Source organism: Sturnus vulgaris, chromosome Z (assembly GCF_052056855.1).
Source record: "Sturnus vulgaris isolate bStuVul1 chromosome Z, bStuVul1.hap1, whole genome shotgun sequence".
NCBI lineage: Eukaryota > Metazoa > Chordata > Aves > Passeriformes > Sturnidae > Sturnus > Sturnus vulgaris.
Window position 1 is genome coordinate 81,828,293 of NC_142283.1, and position 21,232 is coordinate 81,849,524.

At 43.6% G+C, this 21,232-nt stretch overlaps 1 protein-coding gene across 8 annotated transcripts in view; it reads left to right on the top strand.

Moving 5' to 3' along the window:
• Positions 1–21,232, top strand: part of LOC106863893 (alpha-protein kinase 2) — a 25,165-nt gene continuing 3,933 nt past the window's right edge. For 2 of the 8 annotated variants that reach the window (XR_015799630.1, XR_015799629.1), the window contains exons 1-10: positions 1–1,489; positions 7,249–8,938; positions 11,873–14,696; positions 16,646–16,793; positions 17,418–17,545; positions 17,643–17,678; positions 18,653–18,927; positions 19,035–19,123; positions 19,425–19,586; positions 20,410–20,458. Coding sequence is in view for 6 of the 8 variants with exons in the window: in XM_014893476.2 (XP_014748962.2) it covers positions 7,355–8,938; positions 11,873–14,696; positions 16,646–16,793; positions 17,418–17,545; positions 17,643–17,678; positions 18,653–18,927; positions 19,035–19,123; positions 19,369–19,586; positions 20,410–20,458 (5,351 nt within the window). In the remaining 2 variants the exon portion in view is untranslated. Of the gene's footprint in view, positions 1,490–7,248; positions 8,939–11,872; positions 14,697–16,645; positions 16,794–17,417; positions 17,546–17,642; positions 17,679–18,652; positions 18,928–19,034; positions 19,124–19,368; positions 19,587–20,409; positions 20,459–21,232 lie in introns of those variants that run through there. The other 6 variants (XM_014893476.2, XM_088157050.1, XM_088157049.1 and 3 more) reach the window with 5 other exon arrangements.

Genomic DNA, 21,232 nt, shown 5'->3' on the forward strand with positions numbered 1-21,232 from the left:
CTGACTGCGAGGGTGAGACCTCCTGCAGCGTCTCCAGCTGGCGCTGGGTAGGCCGAACGTAGCTTTAGAACCGGGGCTGCGGCGTAAACCAGACAAAGGCCACACGACACTGAGGGCAGGGGTCTCGCTCTGAGGAGAAACAACTTTATTCAGCTGCAACCAGCAGGAACCATGGACTCTCCTCCTTAACCCAACTTTCCCCAGCCTGCTACGACTCTCCAAGAGTGCAATGTAAGCACCTTGCGTCCTTTAGCGAGGCAGAGGAGAGGAGGGGCTGCTCGGGAGGAGCCTGCCAAGGAGATGCTCCCGTGAGTGATCGTCATCGCTGCAAACGGGCAGGCGATCTGAGGCGAATTCTCACCTCTCTGTATTGCAATTTGCTCAAAGTGGACTGAAAGTGCCTAAGAATGTTACTAACATTTTTAATCAGTGATCCCGCATTCGGGTTGCTCAGAGAGGTGGTAGGTGCCCCATCCCTAGAACTTGGTCTGGTGGAAGGTGTCCCTGCCCATGTTGGTGTTGGACTATATGACCCTTAAAGGTCCCTTCCAACCCAAACTGCTCCGATTTGAATGTGCTGCCTCTCATTTCTTTGGAGGTTATTTTGACTATTAGGCTTTTATATAAAACGTAGATATCCTTATTGCTATTTCTGGATGAGGGTGGTTGGAGGTGCTATATTTATTGCTGAACACCCCAGTTTCCTATCTGTCTAGATAACACTGGGAGCAAGAAGTGTTTAGCACAATAATATCTTGTAACCAGTTTTAGCTGCACATTTGCAAAATCCTTTGGAAAAAATTGGGCACAAAAGTTGCTTTTTAGCCTCTTCCAGATCCCTTGAGCTCAGGGCAGTTTGTGCAATTCATTCCAGCTTGCCCTATGTGAGACTTATCTCCTTGGGTACCAAGAGTGGAAATACTTTCTTACTTCAGGATTCACTTATTTGCCTTTGAGGGATAAGAAAAATTAGGTGAACTTCTGTGTAAAGATTGTGAAAAGTCCACTGTCCACCTTTGATTTCCTCAGTCTGCTTGTTAGGCACTGGGGATTTTCTCATACCCAGCATAACTTTTGTGTGTTTAACTTCCAGCAAGTAAGAAATTCCCAACAAGCCTAGGAGAGCAGTTAGGTGCTTCAAAGAACAACCCAGTGCTTTGTTATTAAAAGCTAAGGCCAACACTTCCTCTGTCTCAAGGCCATTAGGAAATTCCTATGGACTTCTATGGAAGTAGGATGTGCCCTCGCCTCACTGCCAGCTCCCTGTCTGGCAGAGGTTTTCCCAGGAAGGGCCATCTGCTGCGTGTAATGAAATCGTCTGTCTTAAAAGTCAAACTGTTCAGTGATCAGACTCCCTATCCTGAGGTCACGCTCCAAAACACCACCGAAGCTGTCGGCTGCCTTGCAGCTCCCAACAACATGCACAAATTCAGCCTCCTTTGTCTCCTGCAGGGAGGCCCAGCCCAGGACGTCCACAAAGAGCTGGAGAGTAAGTGAGGGGTCGGGGTGTTTGGGCTTTGAAAATTACTTGTTTGCTTTTTTTCCTCCTGTGTGAAATAGAATGTATGTCATAAAAGATGAAGGAAGGAGAGCGAGTTGTTATTATCAATGCACTATATGGATATAGTGATTTATGCCACTATTGACCAGGAAATGGGATTTGTTATTTCCTCTGCTAAAGAAGAGCCATTTTTGTTTATCCTGACAGATCTGGGTTTTTCTAAACATGTTGCATTTAGAATTCTGCTCACTGTTTCTGAAACTACACTCTGGTACTATTTCCACCAAATTGGACAAAATTGCAAAAATTGTACGAAAGCAAGCTTCCTTCTCTAAAGAGTGCGTAAGTGATACCAGGTATCCTGAAAAACACATTTATTTATTTATTTTAATATTTATTGCATGGTCTAATACTCATTAGGTAAAAAGTTCCTCCATTCTTGAGAAAATTATCTGGTCATTTGGTAGCAATAGATGATTCCCAGGCTTTATGAATTGCTCAGTCTGACAGGGTCAGATGCTTGACAGATGTTAAAAATAGATTTAGACATATCAGTGTTAAGAGTTGTGCTGTGATTGCTTATTTTAATTACTCTATATTAAGGTGTTTGTTTGACATGTGCAGAGCCAGTCATTTTTTATTCCGTTTAGCTGATGAATTATGGCTGAGGTGTTTTTATACTGTGGTGCTGTTTACAGTGGGTATTGCACTAATCAAAATGTTATCAAAAAGCCTTGGATATTGGCAGTTGAAGAACCGCAATATATCACAGAATTTTTGGCAAGGACATATTTTCCAGACATCTGCTTTTTGAAGAGCCATAACTTCACTGATGTTTTTCTTACCTAAACCTCTTTCATCCAATAGATAGTGTGAGAACTGGTTTAGATAACACAGTGTTTCTGTAGTTTGGATTCTGACTCTTTGATAAGTGTGCTGCTCAAGGTGTTCTATTTGGTTGTGGTGTCTCAAAGGACTTGGAGAAGAAGAGTGGGGTTATTGTTTGCATTTGAGGCTGAGCTCCTATGAGGTGAAGAAACAAGTAGAAAATGCATTATTGTAAATCTGTGCACGTGTGGGTTCTCATGACTACCCCATCCAATGTTTCACTCTTTAGTAGGCTCACTGCTGTGTAAATCCTTGCTATGGTGAGTAGAGTTCACAAAGTCACAGTGAATTCTGGTTTCTGGTTACAATTCTGGTTACAAAACAGTCAGCAGGGTGACTGGGGATTAGATGCAATTATAACTGTTGACTTCTTAGAGGAGCTAAACAAAACATATGCAAAGTTCTGTAGGAAAGCTAAAACAGATCTGAGAAATATTCAAGGGAGAATGGCAAGGGAATTAGCATTAACTTTGGAGCATAGCAGCATTTAAGCAGGACACTCAGATTTCAGAGGTGACAGGTTTTATGTTATATATATGGTGCTGTAATCAGTCAATCTTGGAATCCTGTGCTTAGTGGAGATGCCTTTCTGCTTTTTTTTATTGTTTCTGTTCTACTTTTGCTGCTTTCTGTTCCTTTAATCAATATTTCTTACATACTGCTGTTCATACCAGCAAGGTTTCTGGTTGGATCTATGTAATATATGACCATTTCTGTTATTCATCTGTGGTTATTGTTGGTTTGGTTTGGAGATATTTCATGTTCATCTTAAATATAGCCTAATTATATTGACCAGCTTTCTTTGTGGTTTAGCTATCTGCCAGTAAAACATCTCCTAAAGGGATGTATGGGAATATAATATAGTATGCTCAGGCGGGTGGAGAAGGAGCTTTTGCTAAATCTAAGAACAGTAGTAGGATAGGATAAGGATAGGATAGGATAGGATAGGATAGGATAGGATAGGATAGGATAGGATAGGATAGGATAGGATAGGATAGGATAGGATAGGATAGGATAGGATAGGATAGGATAGGACAGGATAGGATAATGTTGCAAAAAAACTCCAGATCCCAAAGTTCAACCTGTGGGGTGGAGCCCAGAGTAGGAAGCTCAGCTGTCGGTTGAGGAGTTATATGAGACCAAAAACCTCAGATCACAAAAGGCAAAGCACACAAGCACTAACTCTAAACAGGATCTGTCTGCTGGAGAAGTGTTGGAAGAACAGGCGAGCAGACTGCATGTTGCTCACATCCATATCCTCCTCAGGAACAAAGGAGAAATGCTGGCCTTTTTGTGCGTGCAACTTTGGTGGAAGTTAATCCTCGATCACTTAAGGGAAAGGGCTCTGACAAAACTGGTGTGGCCAGCAGCAGTTCAGTTCCTGCAGCCATGGTCTGTGCTCTGAGGCACACAGTGTTTCTGGAGCTCTCTCATGTTTCAGGTATCCCAGAACTGTTGTCAGCTCGGTGTAAAGAGCCCAAAGTGTTGGTTGATGAAAGGCTATTTGCCAGTGTGAACCACTGTGGCGTTATCAGTGTCATTGCCCCGGTGCTGTGCTGAGATATCCCCCGTGTGGGCATCACACTCAGCCTCTCCCCTCCCACTCCTTTGGGCCGGGTGGGCGTGAGGCAGGGCCTTGGCAGGACGTGCTGTGCGTGGGAGCGCTGGGGGTGCACAGCCTGGCTCCATCGAGGGCTGGGCATTGAGCAGGGGCTCCCTGTGCCATGGGAACGCGTGGGACGGGCCCTGAGCCGCGGGGCTGGGGCCGCACAGATAACGGGACGCGATTCCCGCGTGGGCGGACAGCTCCGGGAAGGTCAGGGACCAGGGAGTGCTGCGGAAAGATAAGAAGGAATCCTACTGAAAACGGCGTGAGCTGAGGAGGGCCTGCACACAAAACAGACATGACTCCATGAATAGATCATAACTAAGAGAAAAATGCTTCAGAGAGGTCACAAAGGGAATTTTTCCTTTGACTCTAGAGGACATGAACATCACGGAACGGCACAGATTCACTTCTGGATTGCTAAAATGCATAAGCTGCTCGTATAAATAATTTCTGTGAATATAAAATTGCTTACAAAGGAAGATTTTAATTTTGGTTATAATTTAATAAAGTAGGGAAAAAAGTGATGCAAGAGAGAAAATTTAATGGCCACTTTTTAAGTTTCATCAAGTTTATGTATTTTTGTCAATTAATTTTTTTTCTGACATTAGGAATAATCCCACAGGTCCTTCTGAAATCACTAGAAGTGGCTTTGTCACCAAAACTACCTACAAAATAGAAAAGAATTTACATTTTTTCCTTCCATGTTAAAGTGTAATTCAAAACTGTTTTGGTCTCAATTGAAATAAATGATGAAATATTGAACATATTTAATAACTTATAAAAATAAGGTTCAAATTGGGAAAGATGGCATTTCACGGAAAAGAATTTTGAACAGTCAGATTTTGTATTTAGAACTGGAATTTCAGACAATATTTTCACTATGAATAGTGAATAGATTTTTCACAACCAGTGTGGAATTATGACAAAGTATGAATTTTAAATGAAAATTCTCTTCTGAAAATTGGCTTGAATTTGTTTCATTATGTGTTTGCCTTACAGAAACCTTGGGTGATTGTTTTAGCCATTTTGATGTATTTCCCAGCCATTCTTTTGTTAGATACTATTTTAAATTGATTGGTTTTCACAAACACTGATAATTTCCTGCCATCAAAGGGTTTTGGTGAAGCAGCTCCATCTGCCTCTTGCTTCCTTGTTAATCTGACTATTGCAGGTTTGCATCAGTTCAGTATTTCCCCTCAATCACACTCCAGCACAGTTGTCAGGTTACTGTTCTCACGCTGCTCCCACCTTTGTTCTCCCTTAATCTCAGTTCCCAGGCACTAAGCTCAGGCAGCAGCAGACCCTGCTGAGCATAAACGTGTGCTTCATTTGCCTCAAGGGCTGCCATAAAATTCCCCACGGTTCTGATCAGTATGAAATGGAAAATCTGTGTTCAGAAGATTAGAGAGCCAAACCAGGCATATTTCCTACCATGACCTGCTCAGACTTGGTGTGTGAATTCCTCCTGTGTGGCTGTGCTTCAGTGTCTCCTGTTGTGAGCGAGCCAGGACCTGATTCAGCAAGTAACATCATTAGTTTGCAGAGTGAGAGTTGGGACAAGCAGCCACAGCACTCTGGCATGTTTAAATGTTCTCATGTCTTCTGCCGACAAGTATTCAACTCCCAGTTTGTCAGGAAGCGAGTTGAGGTCAACAGCTGATGGTAAATGATCACAGTCTCTCGCATTGGTCTTCTCTCTGTGAATTCATTGTGCATCTTCTGTCACAAGTTTTCCTGACGAGCTGAGAGGGTATCATACTAAAAGTTCTCTTTCCAGTTTCTATCTAAATTCAGTAATTGAATTTAAAAAAAAATACGTTCTATTTTCTTCCCAGATTTTAACAAATAATATCTCTTTTTCTCGGGTGGAAGCCCATCATTTATTGAAGTCTTCCTCCTGGAACACTATTTTGCTTTCATTTCTGTGGTTGCATCTGACAATGCATGGAAATCCAATGTAATTTTCATATGGAGAAATCTGACAGCTCCTGCTGTTTCAGCACCAGACTCCAGCCCAGCTCCAGCTCTCTCCTTTGGTCAGCCTGCAGTACCTGTGTCACCTGCAGTACCTGTGACACCTGCTGGGCACCAGCAGGGCCCTGACTGTGGCCCTGGAGGCAGTGCTGGGCAGGGCAGGGCAGGGCAGGGCTGGGGGCCGTGGGACCTGGGCCAGGGCAGGGACATGAGCAGGAAACGTCATTACAGTAGAAGCACAGGGACGGAAAAGGAGAATGAACACAGGTGTCTTTAAATGGCTTCATCAGATTACATGGCAAGAGAGCTTTTCCTGCTGCTCTTCATTAATTCTGGATTAAATGTAGTCACTTCTTTTCAGAGCTGTTAGTCTGGCATCCTCCAGGAGGTCAAATTTACTTGAAACTGCTACAGTACTTTTCTAGCATGACCAATGTCACACCTTTTTCAAGGTGACCAATGAACCAGAGTGCCCCTAGCAGTGTACAAAAACATCTCAAGTTTCTCAGAATTCCTAAGGTTTGGCAATGCTAAGGATGGGCTTTGTTACAGGAAGAGAGAGGCAATTCCACAGTTCTTTGGATTCAGCTAGTGGAAGCCTTTTGGTGTATTTCACTTGGATTTTATGTGAATTCAGCATTGCCACACCACCTTGCTACTGCACACCTGCTTGAGGAGAAAACTCAATATGAGCAGGAAATTGAAGCCAACCTGTCTCATTTCGTTGTTCTTTCAGCACAGGAATGACAAATGTCAAGCCAGAGCACAAGAGAATTGCTTTAAACACAAATTTCCCCATAAAGTCTAAGCAGGCTACTTGTTCCGGGTATTTCTACAGAGTTTGGGATTGTCCCTGTGATGCCAATTCAAGGAGTAGCCTGCTGTTGTGCCAGTGTGACTACTAAAACAGCAGGTAGCTGTAGCAGTGGTGTACATGTGGAAATGTACATTGTCTGCAGGTTCCTGTTTGCATTTAGAAAAGTTGGAAGGCCGTGTACTAGAGCTCCTGTCGAGGTGCCACACAGTGCCACGCGTGTGGGTGTGCTCAAGGATTTGTTCTCCCAGCACACACCACTCTGGATGCTTGCAGTGTGCTGCCAGTAAGTGCCATGGACAGCTGGGTTAGGGTTACTGCCTTAATACCTGATCTTGGGTTTTAAATAATGATTTCTTTTTTTGAAAATGCTTGCAAGTACATGTCAACTGGCCACCTTTTAGAAGATACTAATAGCCATTTCAAAAGTAGTTTTAAACTTAGTGTTTCTTTTACTTGCAGGTGCAAGTGTAGAATAAGATCTGCACTTCATTGACAGCTAGAATGACTTTTCTTGACCCGGAACCAGATACAAAGAACAAAATTTGCCCAGAATTTGTTGTCCTAAATGAACTCGTGGCAAACTTCAGGCCAGAATGAGCAAAATGGGAAACATTTTGCACAATGGAAGAGTTCCCCCTGTGAGGGTGAGTCTGTTTTGATTTCATCTGGTTCTGACTCTTCAAAATTCATTCATTTACTGCTTGAGAAGCTCAGAAAAGCAGGAGTTTTGTCTCCACTTGAGAAATCCCTCAGACGCTTGCCTAACCCAGAAGACAATATGGATGTTAAAAATGTAGTTAAATCCCAGGCAACTTTTTCCTTCCTACGGGATTTGTCAGAGGATGGTGATGACCTGCTTCATTTTAATGGTGTGGTTGATGTCACTGCGGGAAGAGTAGAGGACTACTGCAGCAGACAGGTGCCTTCCCACCCCACAGATGTGACCACTTGTCACACGGGCAACTGTTGCCTTAGCACACAAGACTCTGGATCTCTTCAGTCTCTGGCAGATGTCCAGGCATGTAAAATGACTGGGCTGGGCAGATCTCTAACCACGAATTCCCTGCTCGGTGAGCAGGCAGACACTTCTGTGGACAATCACACCGATTTTGGAAAAGATGACTCTGAAAATTCTGCCCCTGTTCTGGAGATTTATGCAGAGAAAGTAACAAGAGTAAGTGATGACTTTTCTGATGATGACCTGGAGTACTTTGAATGTTCAGATGTGCTTACAGTGCATGAAGATGAAATCTGGAAAAAGAAATTACAATTTTTATTAGAAAGTGATGATGAAGATGATCTAAAACTGGGTAAGGATTGTGATGGGTGTGCTTACTTCCTCAGTGAAATGCCTTGTGTGTTCCAAGTGTCAGATAACACTACGGCTGTGGATACCCCCATTGGCTTCTGTGAGCATCAGTCAAAAATCAAAGGAGTAAACGTAAGGAGAGACCCCTCTATGTACAGCCAGTCAGCTCTGCAGACAGAGATGACTCTCACTGTTGGACACCACCGAGATAAAAGTACCATTTTGAAAGACAAAGAGAAGAATCAAGCGCCTGTTGCTTCTGCAGCCACTGGAAATGAATGTCCCAGCAGTGAAGAAGAGACTAATGGAAGTGACCATCTGGCTGCAGGCTCCTCAAGGGATGAACCAAAGCCCACGGACACGGTCCCTGCCCAGGTAGACTCTTCTGCCAATGGCACAGGTGCTGCTTGCACAGATGAGGCTTTGGGGACAATGACAGAAACCAGCCCCGTCGGGGACGTGCTGGGCGAAAGCTCACTGCTGCTGGAGGAGGGGAGAAGGAATGTGCCAGAGGGAAATGCACGGCATGCTGTCTGTACCTTAACAGAAAGTCTGAGGAGAAACCTTTTCAAGCTGTTAAACCCCATAGAACTTTGCAGATATGTAAGTACTATAGGACAGTCTTTCCAGGCTGCAGCTGAGGGTAGGGAGTCCAGAGCTCCCTCTCCCAGTGAGGAAGGTGTCTGTTCAACACAGATTCCTGAGGAGACAGAAAGTGGGCAAATGCAGGCTGGTCTGTGTCCAACAGAACAGGCAGATACAGACAGTCACTGGGAAAGGAAAAGGACTTGGGGCCTGTCTGAGCAAAACCAGATGCCAGATGAGAACATCTCATTTGGGGTAAGTAACATGTTTATCATTTAACACAAAGAGCTGCTCTGCTGATCTCAGTGCAATTTATTCCTGCTTGTCACAAAATGTAAAATCAAAATTACTTTGAAAGATACTATTTGTGTACTTCTGAATGACAGCTACGGCTGGGAGGCAAATCTGGGTTTAGAAAAGGCCCAAGTAAAGCCTAAGCTGTTCTAATTATAGAGCAAGCCTGATAATGGTGAGAGGCACTAATGCGCCTCTGGACAGCTGGATAGGGAAATCTGATATGGAGGCTATTGCACAGGTCTTAGCAAAGAAATGCTTCTTTCAACCCAGAAAGTTGCTCAAATACCTGTTGTGAGCAGAGAATGCTTTGATTTACTTTATTTTTAGTCTATATTCAACAAACAAAATTGTCCTCCACTCACGGTGCCAGAAACCTTACTCAAATCAACAAGGGTTTGCTCTGATTCTATAACAATGAAGGTAATTCAGTGCAGAGAGTTCGTATCACAGAGGTGAACAGAGCTCTGCGTTTTTTTCAATAAAAACAATGAAAGAGTTGGATATTCCAGTTGTAATGTACAAACCAATTAAAAGATCAAGCCCTCATGGTACTCTCCATGTATTTGCATATTTTATGCTGTTGGTAGAAAATCAGCTGGAAAAATCACTACAGTTGTAGAGACTGGTATGATGCTCTACCGGTTTTCTTAAGTGGGAAAATTGAATCATCATTTTTATTTCACGTAGTAAAGACTCAAGATATATAAATATTATTAAATCATGAATAATCTTATTGTCACCAATTTTTTACTGATTTGAAGGTGTGTAGCTAATTGCACAGAAAAAAACCTGTTTGTCACAACAAAAGTTTTTTCCAGTTGCACATGCTTCTCTTCATCTTCTTATTTGGTCAAAAACATCTCCCAGTTCTGGGTGTAGTGTCACTGTAGTGACTTTAGTCTCACCACTGGGTATCTTCAGCAGTCAAAAATCATTGAATTCTTCTTCCTGAAAAATGCTCATAGATTTCTCTGGCTTTATGGTGCATAAAATTCCAGTTCCATTTGAGGAGCACATGATATCCTTATGATGGGAAATATCCCTCCTGATACCCTAATTCCCTGAGGAATTAACCTCCTCAGAGCTTCCTGACAGGGTGTATGGCCGTGGTTTGCCGGAGGCCTTGTTCGCTTTTTTATCCCCAGTGCAATAATTTAAATCCCAGAAGACTCTTAGCCAAGAGCAGCTGTCAGGGGCCTGGCGTAAAAATTCAGAGAGGCCAATCAGACTCTTGATGTGCGTGGTCAGTATGTCTGCACTTCCATGGCCAAAACTTTATATTGGACAAAAAATGAGTCTTGGTGTACACAAAAGGGTGAGAGCTGGGCACAGACCAAACCCCTGCTTTTAAACGTGTGTATGACAGTGAAATTCAGGTTCAAAATGATGTGGTCTCGAAAATGAGCCAAGCAAAAGCATCCCTCCTTAACAGTGCTCCTGTTTTGGAGCACTAGAAAAATGTGGACAGCCTCTCACAGCACACATATAGTAATATAGTAAGTATACATATAGTAAGCCAGAAACTCCTCTGAATTCTGCCTGTGTAATCTAAGAGAGGAAAGAAAGGATCTATTGCTGCACACAGGCTTCTGTAAAGTGCCCTGGAGTGTCTGCCAGAACCCAGTGGGACAGCTCTGCAGGAGCAAGGGGAGGGGCTGGCAGCAAACCCCGCCACTGACTGCTTTGGAAGGGTGTTGTGCTTTCCTGTCCATGTGGGAATCAGGTCTGCTGAGGGGTGCAGAGCAGCCACGGGATCACAGCACTAATGACCCAAGGATTTACACTTCCTCCTTGGCGCCAAGTGTTCCAACTGGAGCAACCTTTGCAGTGTGTCTTGTGCAGCACCTGCTGTGCTGGGTGACTTCTTCCGTTACACAGTTAAGGTGGGAGGCTCCTCACTCCACGGCCTCGTGGCCTAGCCACAGGTGAAATTCTTTATTTTACTTGGTGTTTCAAAGCAGCTTCATTAATAACAGGTCCAAGACACCAGCTGTGCCAGCTGTGTGATGTTACACAGTGTACAGAGAGCCAGGAGGCTTTGCTGGGTGTCATTGGGGAGCTGGTCTCTGTTAGCAGTCAGCCAGCACCCTGTCCCTGTCAGTGTTCATTGTTCAGCACCCTGTCCCTGTCAGAGTTCAGTGTTCAGCACCCTGTCCCTGTCACTAGTCAATGGTCAGCACCCTTGGAACAAGGTGCTGCTGTCACTCCTGGGTTACAGAGCCATTATTCTGGTTTTGTTCATGTCAGAGCAGCCTGTTCACATAAAATCTGAGAGATCCTTGGTTTGCCCTTCCCAAGACAAATTTATGTCACTTTTAGATCATTTTAAATTTTGTTATCCGAAAAGGAGAGAAGCAGAACTAACACAGAAGTTCCATTGAGCATCTGGCTGAGATGAGAGCTTGGTGTTGCGTGGGAGCAGTCTGGGCCTGAGCCATGCCAGAGGGGCTGTAGCTCTGTGTCAGAGCAAGCAGGGGAGTCCTGGTTGGACTGGAACTACAGCTCAGCTGAGACCCAGAGGCAGTGATGTACTTTTTGTCTGTGTTCTAGGGATGGTTTGTTACACTCTGTTTTTGCAAACAGAGGGTTATAAAAGTAACATGGGGACTTTGCTTGCAGAGGAGAATTACCTTGCAAAACTATTTCTGTTTAAAAAACTGAGAAACTGGGAGGTAAAATTGATCAACTTCATTACAAATCCTTCTCTAAAGAGCAACACTTTCAGACTCAGACTCAGGAGATTGATTTCAATCCATTATGTTAATAGTTACAAGTCAGAAATTCTACTGTTGACAAAAAAAAAAAAAGTTTTAAAAAATTGCAAGCCTTCAGGCCTGTGTAAAGCTGTACTTCTAATTTTTAATTACATTGCTCTATTTTCCTTCTTTGAAGAGTCAAAGTGCTAACCTTAAAAGCATTGCCCAGAATTGTGAGAACCTCTGTATGGAGCCCAGAACAGAAAAGGACAGCATTTTCAGGACTTGTGAGAATGCAGGAACCAGCCAGCTCTCTGCTGAAAACGTGTTGCAAGTAAAGAATGCAGATTTAAAGACCTCTTCTCTTCATTGTGCTCCTTGTGAAAAGAGAGAAGGATGTCACCAGCAGGTCTTCTCTGGACAAGAAATTATTAGTGATGGCAAAAAGTCAAAGAGTGATATTTCCCCTTCTTTTCTATGGGATATGGAGTCTGCTCCTGATAAACAGGAATGCTTGTGTGCTGTTCTCTCTTCTGCAAAGCTGTGTGATGAGCCAGGGGAGGGAGAGCAGAGGTCTGATAGCAGTAACCCAGATATTCTCTGCAGCCGATCAGCCAATGAGGCTGTGTCTGAAGCTAATCCCAAATCAGTCCTGGAATCTGGAGAGCCCAAGTGCAAAGGAGATGCTGGTATATCCTCAGTGCATGACAAGCTGTGGAAACTTCTTCATGAAGATGACTCAGACTATCAAATCCCATTTGAAAACAGAGTCATCCCAAGTTTAGGTAAGAGACTGACAGATATCAAAGTCCCAGAACTGAACTTTGTGCAGGAGACCTGTTCCGATCATCCTTTACCGATGGATTTGACAGAAGAGCAGGAAGCCATCACAGAGCCAGCTCATAACCCCAGAACTGGGAAAGCTGACTGCAAGGTTTCTGATATGCTCCTGCAGAGAGCTGCAGCACGTGAGAGTGCATCCATAGGAAGCATTTGCCTTACACAAGTGGTAGGAACAGATGGTGTCTGTCTAAATTCTGACAATGGGAATGAGAGGGAAATGCCATCCACTTGTGTTTCAGCAAACAGTGTCCCATTAAGTACCCAGGAGTGCTTGGAGCCAAATCCAATGGCCACGGACAGGAATGGATCCACCGTGACTTGGGAAAGGAAGCTTGCTGTTAATAATGCTGCCCAAACATGTGAAACAGGTTCTCTTCAAAGGTTCCAGAATGCTCAGAGTGGTAATTTAGCATGTCCCAAAGCAAACCCAGCTGACATATCAGATATGTCACATGGGACAGTTGGACTGTTACTTCATACTGAATACAACATATCCATGATAAATGAGTCTGTACCTGGAGAAGGCTGTCATTTTAAGGACTGTTATCCAGTGAGAGAAGAACTGGCTTATTTCCCTGAAGAGGAACACATTTTCCCCAGTGAAAACACCAGTCAGTTTACACATGCAGAGCAGACTTCTGTTAACAGCACACATAAAAGTTATGAAGTGAATTTACAAGAAAAAGGAAGTCTTTGGTGCTTGAATGCACCAAATGACACTAATTCTGACAGCTACCATCTTTCAAAAAGTAATGGCTGTCAGGATTTTCAAATTGTTTCTAATGCACAGAAATATGGTTATGTAATGCAATCGCCTACTTTAATTGAGATTCATGAAACCACAACACATAAGAATCTACCCCAAAATACAGACCAACTGACAGAAATAGCAAAACAAGAAGGTGCAGTCCCTCCCCACTGTGGGGAGCCATTTTTAAGAGATTTTTATCTAGAAGTGCCCAGCTGTGAACCGTATAAACCAGGAGGAGAACAGAGAGAGATTTGCATACCTGAGGAACACAGGGCTGAAATTTCCTGTGACTCAGGAGTTAGTCAGGCTTCAGAGAGTCAGACTTCCCCTTGTAATACAGCAGAACAACATTCATTTTTTGTTGACAGCACTTTCAAGTCTCATGAAGAGTTAAAAATAGATTCTTCAAAAAATCCCACCTATGCTGCTGGAAGTGTAACATCAGCCAGTGCCCCGCTGCCCAGGGAAGCTCAAGGTGAGCACCACAGCACAGCAGATGGGGAGCATGGAAGTTCTGGGGATCAGCTACATTCCCAAAAACTGCTTGGAAACAAAACCCTGCCCTTCCTCACACCTGTAAGCCACTCAGAGGGCCTTTCCAGTGAATCTGCAGTGGCATGTCCTGGCACAAGAAATGAGGGAAAAACTGGATCCATACAAACTGAAGTCAAAATACACAAAAATTTAACTACATTGGAAAATTCCTGCAAGTCATGGCAGGATCTGTTCCAGAGGGTTCCTGGAGAGACCAAAGGGAAAACAGCTTTGTGTGAAAATGAACACGAGATTCCAAGAGCTATTGAATATAACCCAGATGAAGTTGAAACAAAGGCTCCTTTGCACACTTTGACTGGCTCCCAGGCTCTGAAACAGATTATGAATGTTAGCACAGAACAGTCTTGTCCTGACTTGATCCCTTCCAGCAAGATAACTGCGGCTGAGAATTCAATTAAGTCCACTGAGTATGGTGAAAAGGAGGAAGTCAGGACAGCAGAGAGTGTAGTAAGTGGTTTAGTTAATTTGCCACCAGTTGGTTCAGGGAACAACCAGTGTTTTCAAGAACAGCCATCCCACAGAAGAACTCTGTCAGTCTCTCCGGCATGGACCACACTTGATCCATTCCCAGTCAACACAGAAAGTCAAAGAAATCAGGAAGGGTCAAAATCCTGCCAGACACCGCTGGCTGCTGCAGAGCCCGAGCCCATCAAATGTAAAGAGGACACAACAAAGAGCGGGCATGTAGCTGCTGGAGCTAAGAAGAAATTACCACCAGCAACTCTGTCCAAAAAACCCAGGCTGGAGGAGAGGGGAAGTATCAGCAAGGATCCCAGCTGCGTTAAAAAGTCTGGGAAGAGTGAGGGAGGCGTGATCCATAAAGAGGATAGAAAAGAGCAAAGGAAACTCATTTTGAAAAAGGATAGCAAAGGTAAGGGAAAACAGATTTTATTTTCTGTCCTTTCCCATCGTTCTGACTACAGTTCAAAATTCGGATTATTGAAAGGCACTGCAAGCCTCTTTCAGACTGACTCAGTCAGCTAAGGGTGTCCTGCCCTCTTGGGGCTTTATTTCCAGATTTGTGCACTTAGTAATGAGTGCTGTGCCCATGCCACAGAGATGAACCCTTTTCCCAGCTGGTGAGTATATTCAATCATGAACTTTGTAACCTGTTTGAAATAGTCACTGCCTCATTGGCCTCTTGGAGTAACTTTTCACGGATGAAAGGCATAATGGTACCACATAGCTCACATAGCTACGCAGCACTCAGCAGCTGCAAGCCCAGTACTTGCTCTGTTCCCACAGGACTGTGTTTCCAGTTGTGCTCCTGCATTGCAGCTCCCAACTGCAATTGTCCTCTCTTGGTTACCAAAGCTTTTATTACTGGCAAAGTGTTACTGTTAGCAGAAGGGTACCACTGATAAACAATGTTTTGAGGTCCTATGTGCTGACTTCTGACTGGTTCTGCTTTGCTTTGCCCTGCTGCAAAAATGACACGGATGAAATGAGCAATATTAAACCAATATAGGAAACATATAATTGAGAGGGTTTCTGTCAGAGTCTCTAGAAGGCCGCTAACACTGTAGCACGATTGTGACACCTGGGCCAATGAGGGATTTGTTTTTTCTATGGGTAGTTTGCAAGGACCAAGGTCTTATTTTTACCTTCTGACATGACATTTCACGTTAACATCATAAAATAATTTAATAGCTCAGAGCAAGACTGAACAGTGACTAAAGGTAAGCTGCACATTTGTGGAGCTTTTCACACACTAATTACTGTGGGGTCTCGTGAGACTTCTACTTTTCAAATAAAATTTTAAAAAACCCCAGACTTTTCTCTGTTCAAAGATGTGTCCTTGGCCAGGCAACCAAATGTGTGGGAGGAGAGACACATCCCTTCAAAGCAGAGCAAGTGAACTGCAGTGACTGTGCAATGCCTGGCCTGTTTCCTTTACTTGAGGTTACGCTTGAAAAATGTTTTAAACATTCAGACTGCATCAGATAACACTGAATTTTCTTCACCCGTTTCTGCTCTGCCTCAGTCTTGACTGAAGTATGTCTGTGCTCTAGAGCATAGTTGTGGCCCTTTCCTTGGCATTATGGGAAGGCTGGTTTGGTTGCTGTGGAATATATTCAGTGGGTTTTTTTCATTATTTCAGCTGCAGGAGGGAAGACTGTGGCCAGGGCAGGAACCTGGAGCCATTAGTTCTATTTCTAGAGCTGTCACGTCCTGTCTGTGTCACTTCAGCTCTGATACAGCAAGGTTCACATGGCCCAGGATTCAGAGACTGCCAGTCCAGTGGGGAGACCTGGACTGGATGGGGCCTGGAACTGGGAATGGGGAAAGCCACAGCAGTGTGCCTGACCCTTAGAGTTGGGTGTTACTGGAGTATTACTGCAGGAATGGGATCCCCGAGGGACACGTGCCATGCTACCTCATTCAGAGTGCAACAGCTCAGACTTAACGCAGTAGGAAACAAAACATCTTGCATTTTACATCTCTTACATCGAGCAGGGATGTGTCACTTGAGGCAGGGCTGTATTGTGACCTCAAAACCTTTTTCTAAGTATCTGTCGATTCCCTTTCTTTCCAAGTGCCCTCCAGCCTCCTGCTCACACTATGCCCATGTGCAAAGACACTGGAACATTCTGTTAGACAGTGAAAAGTCCTAGCAGAGATCCAGGCTGGCAGGACCTTCTGGGACTTTCTCCCAGGCTGTGATCAGCTAAACAATTCTACTAGCTACTAGTATTGAGACATGAGAAGTCATAATTACTTATCAGAGATTTCAGCATTCGTGTTCTTTACATGAAATGTTAAAATGCCAGAACAATATAATTGCCTTCACATCCTGAACTGTTGTTGTTCTGTTTCAAGCCCCCAGGCTGCTGAAGAAGATCCAAGCAGAGTTATTCCCTGACTGCTCTGGAAGTATTAAGCTGTGCTGTCAGTTTGGGGACATTCATGGTGACTCCACCATTACATGGACTAAAGATTCCAAGGTACTGGCTCGGCTGCAGAGAAGGTAAGGGAATGTTTCTGAAGGATGGGAGTTTTGGGTGACTTTGCTATTCATAGGAGGCAGATCTTCTCACAATGCATTGATATTGGTCACAGTTTGTGTTCCATCACCTCTCAGCCTGTTCACAGCCAGTGTCCTCCAGATTTCAAAAAAATTCCAAAAGAAGTTTAAACCTCATTTAACCTAGAGAAGAGTGGAAAGAAAAGGTTTTCCATTTTAATGAAATGAGTTATTTTCCTTGTAGCAGTAATGACATTCTGATCTAAAAAACTGTTTAGAATGTTTCAAAAATAGAAAGTTAACATTACCCAAAGGAAAATAAAAAGAAAAGATATTTCCATCAGAATGCACGCTTCTGAGAAGATTAAAAGTTTTGTAGGAAGGATTTTTCTTAGATGTTCTTTTAAGTGGAGAGAAAAAGTTGTATGAATTGGTTAAACTTTGCATTCTGATTCTTCTTGTCTTAACTCTTCTGATTTTGATTATTGTATTGCAATATCCATTGTAGTATTATACATATCATTATTTGCTAAATAATTGTGCTGTGTTGAAACAAATAAACAGTGCAGAGAGTTTTTCCAGTGATAACAAGTGAAATATTTGATGGCACAAGATGCTCTGTTCCAGTGCCCAGGATGACTCTCCTGCCTCTCTGGCAATAGCTGAAGCCAGTTACCAAGACCTGGGAATGTATTATTGCTGCTTGAATAACGTGTATGGAAAGGTGACTGCTGAGTTTCATCTGACTGCTGCAGGTAAGCCTTAGTTTACAGTTTCAATTAATAATAATGACAATGACAGTTTCCATTCAGAGTTTTTTACTACAAAATTCATTTATTTGTTTCCTCCTAGTATTGGAACGTCTCTCAAGTTTTCAGAGTTATGAAGGTAAATATAAAGTGAAGTAGCATTGCATGGCATCATACAGAGACACAGACACACACAGAGCGCTGGCAGCTCTTTGGCACAAACACATGGTTCCTGCAGGTCACCTGCTGTGTAACTGTACTCCAGGAGAAAGGCAGGCATGAAGCTTTGGAATGCTTTCCCTGTGTGTTAACTGGTGTTCAGTGACACCCAGCCTGTGTCCTGTGCTACAGCTAAAGATAGTGCCTTGCCAGTGGGGCTGTCATTCCTGAACAGCCTGCAGAGATACAGGCCTTCAGTTGGCATGGTGACTTTTCTTTCTTTTCCTTGAAGAATTAAAATTAAACATTTATTTCCTTGTGCATTCGAATAAAGACAGGACTTTTCATGTAGCAGCACTGTATAACTTTTAATCAGAGAATTTTAGGTGGAATTAAGGAGTGTTCTAATTCTGGCCTTATCTGTGTATTGTTTCCTCTGTGCTTTGAAGAGAAGCAATAGTGTACAGAGGCTAAACCAGAGATAACTGCAAGGGGCAACTGGAAGGACTTCCTTGTTGTGTAGTTCTGTTCTCCTATTTATCTTCTTTACTGATGGTCCTTGAAATGTTATGATTAGACACACTTGAAGTGCAGTTAGAATTTTTTAGTTTCTCTCAGTGCTTAACTTTTTTCCCCCTTATGATTTTTTTTGCATTTGGATTCCAATGATCATTTAAAGGGGTGAAATCCAGAATCTTTCTCGATTTAATCTGTAACAGACTTGATTGCTACACTCTGTCTTGTCTCCACATGATCCTGAGCTGCCATCTTTCTCCATGCTGGCTTTGGATCCTACAGGCAAGCAGCTGCCTCTCAGGAGCTGCTTGAGGTCCCAGGCCTCAGTAGTACAAGTTGTGCTTTCACTGGGCATTTTTTCCTCCTCTGCTCTCTCCTGCATCTGCTCTCCCATGCCCACCCCCTCCTGTGCCTGCAGAGATTCCTGTTATGTTTTAGGTGTGGAAGAAATCGAATTCATGCAGCTGATGTTCAGAGAAGATCCCCTGAGCTCCAGCTACTTTGGTGGGACACTGCACGGAGCAATAATGACAGAGGGGCTGCACTTTGGCGAGGGCATGCACCGCAGAGCGTTCCGCAGCCGCGTGCTGCAGGGCCTGGCGCCCGCCTTCGCCGCCGGCCACCCCTGCGTGCTCAAGGTGCACAGCGCCCTCACCTACGGCACCAAGAGCCGCGACGAGCTGCTGCAGAAGAACTACAGTCTGGCACTGCAGGTGAGCTGCCCCTGGCCTTTGGAAGCCAGAGCTCTCCTCGTCTTCAAACAGATGATCTCTTGAATGTCTTGAGCAATATTCCCATAGGCATGTCTGTTGTAACACAGGAATGCTATGTCCAAAATACTGCAAGAGAGTATGCAAAGTTATATGCAGCTGAAGCTGAACCCTTGGAAGGCTTTGGAGAAGTACCAGAGTGAGTATACATATATATTTTATATACATATATGCTTATATATAGTGTCCTGTGCCATGGCAGCCCGCCTCTAGGACTAGAGAGGAAACAGGAAAACTGGGACCAGTGTTACAGCTCTTCCAACTTGGTTTACAGTTGGTAGCTGTTCATTCACTCTCCGAGATCACTGGCCACTTTTGTCTGTTTCTTACCCCCTTACCAAAAGAATTCTCAGGATTTTATTAGTTTCTATCCCTTGATTTCAGAATCATTCCGATTTTTCTTATTCATCGCCCTGCTAATAACATCCCCTATGCCACAGTGGAGGAGGAGCTGGTTGGGGAGTTTGTGAAATACTCTGTCAAGGATGGCAAGGAAGTGAATTTTCTGAGAAGAGATTCGGAGGCTGGCCAGAAGTGTTGCACCTTTCAGCACTGGGTGTATGAGAAGACAAATGGGAACTTGCTTGTCACTGACCTGCAAGGTGAGTTGTCTGAGGAGGGGCAGTTTTTATCTAGCTTATATTCTTGCAAGAGGACAGTTTGGAAAAGAAAACCGAATCTTACACTCTTAATGGAAGAGTTGTTCTTTCACGTGTACCTTGGTGAATCAGGACACTTAGTATGAGCCAGATCCAGCTTTTTGTCTCACCACTCAGAGGTTAATGAAATGGCTGCTGAGTGAAAGACTTCAGGTGTTAATGACACCCTAGTTCTCCCCTTTTTCTTGTATTTAAATACTCAGCAGCAGAATGCTCCATATTTGGGTCCTGGCTAGTTTTGAAGAAATGTAATCTTTAAAAAGAAGAATAGTGAAGAAACACCCTCATGTTTGCTAAGTGCTACCTCAGCTCCCATGAGTGTGGCTGCTCTTCAGTCTTGCAATGTATTTGGAGCAGGGGAAGACAGGCCCTTCTTGAAGAAAAACAGGAAAAAGCTGGAATCTTAGGAAACATTCTATATTCCTTTATAAGTGAAGGCAGGAAAAATAGCAACAAAGCATCTAAACAGGATCCCTGAAGTAATTTGAAGGGAGGAGAAAGAAAATCTTAGCACAGGAAACAAGCTGTGCTGTTGATCACCTTGACAGCTGTAAAATAGTGGCATGAGCCTGACTTCTAGAAACTGCTGGTGACAGAGAGAACATCCTCTTAACCGGGGTGCTTTAAAATGCTTTGAAAAAAAATGTGACAAATAATTAAAATGGAAAAGGTGACTAAATAAATAACATTTAATACCTCCATATGTGAAGATTGTCCTAGAAATTCCAGTGTAAGCTAAGCTCAGTGTTTCCTTGCTGCCTTGCAGGTGTAGGGATGAAGTTAACAGATGTTGGCATAGCAACCCTGGCCAAAGGGTGAGTGAATGGCATTTCTCAGCAGCATGGTTGTACTTTACTCATCTGTCTCTTCACAGTTACGTGTGGATGGGGGAGGGTGCACTGGAAATTCATTCTTGCTTTAACTTTACAAGAAAGCAGTCCTTATCTAAGTCTTTTAACTTTTTCATGTTCATCTTTATGGAAACCTGCCTGTAAAGGAAACACATTTATTTTGTTCTGAAAGAGCGGGGCTACCCTGTAGATTGAGCTTTGTTTTTCCTGCATGCCTCCCTTGAAATGGGCTTGTCCAAAGGGTATTTCACAAGTGACATGAAGGGTTCTGCTGACAGCAGGTAGGGCTCCTGGTGGTCCATCAGCTGGAGGAAGGTAGGGCTGAACACACAGGGCCAGCACTGGCTGCAGCCCAGGGTAAAAGGCAAGCTGGAATCCTTCCTGCAGCCAGCAAAAGTGCCAGAACTTTGGGATATGTATTTGTGACACAGGCTTTTAGAAAGACTCTTCTCAGTGGGGTGCTGTGTATTGGCCACTTCCTTGATAAACAAGGGCAATTGTGAAGCGGTTTGATGGTATCCCTCCCCTTTCTTTCTCAAAAACAGCAGTTCTGAGCCTTAACAAAAGATTATTCAGGGTTTCTAGAGCCTGTTTTCTAGTGGTGTTGTAAAAGCTTCAGCTCTTTTGGGGAGACTTAAGAATATGGGTAAAGATGTAGGCCTGTAATAGTCTACCTTTAGTCCACTTGTCTTAAGTTAATTAAGACTTCTAGTTATATCACAGTCCAGCAGAGCTGTG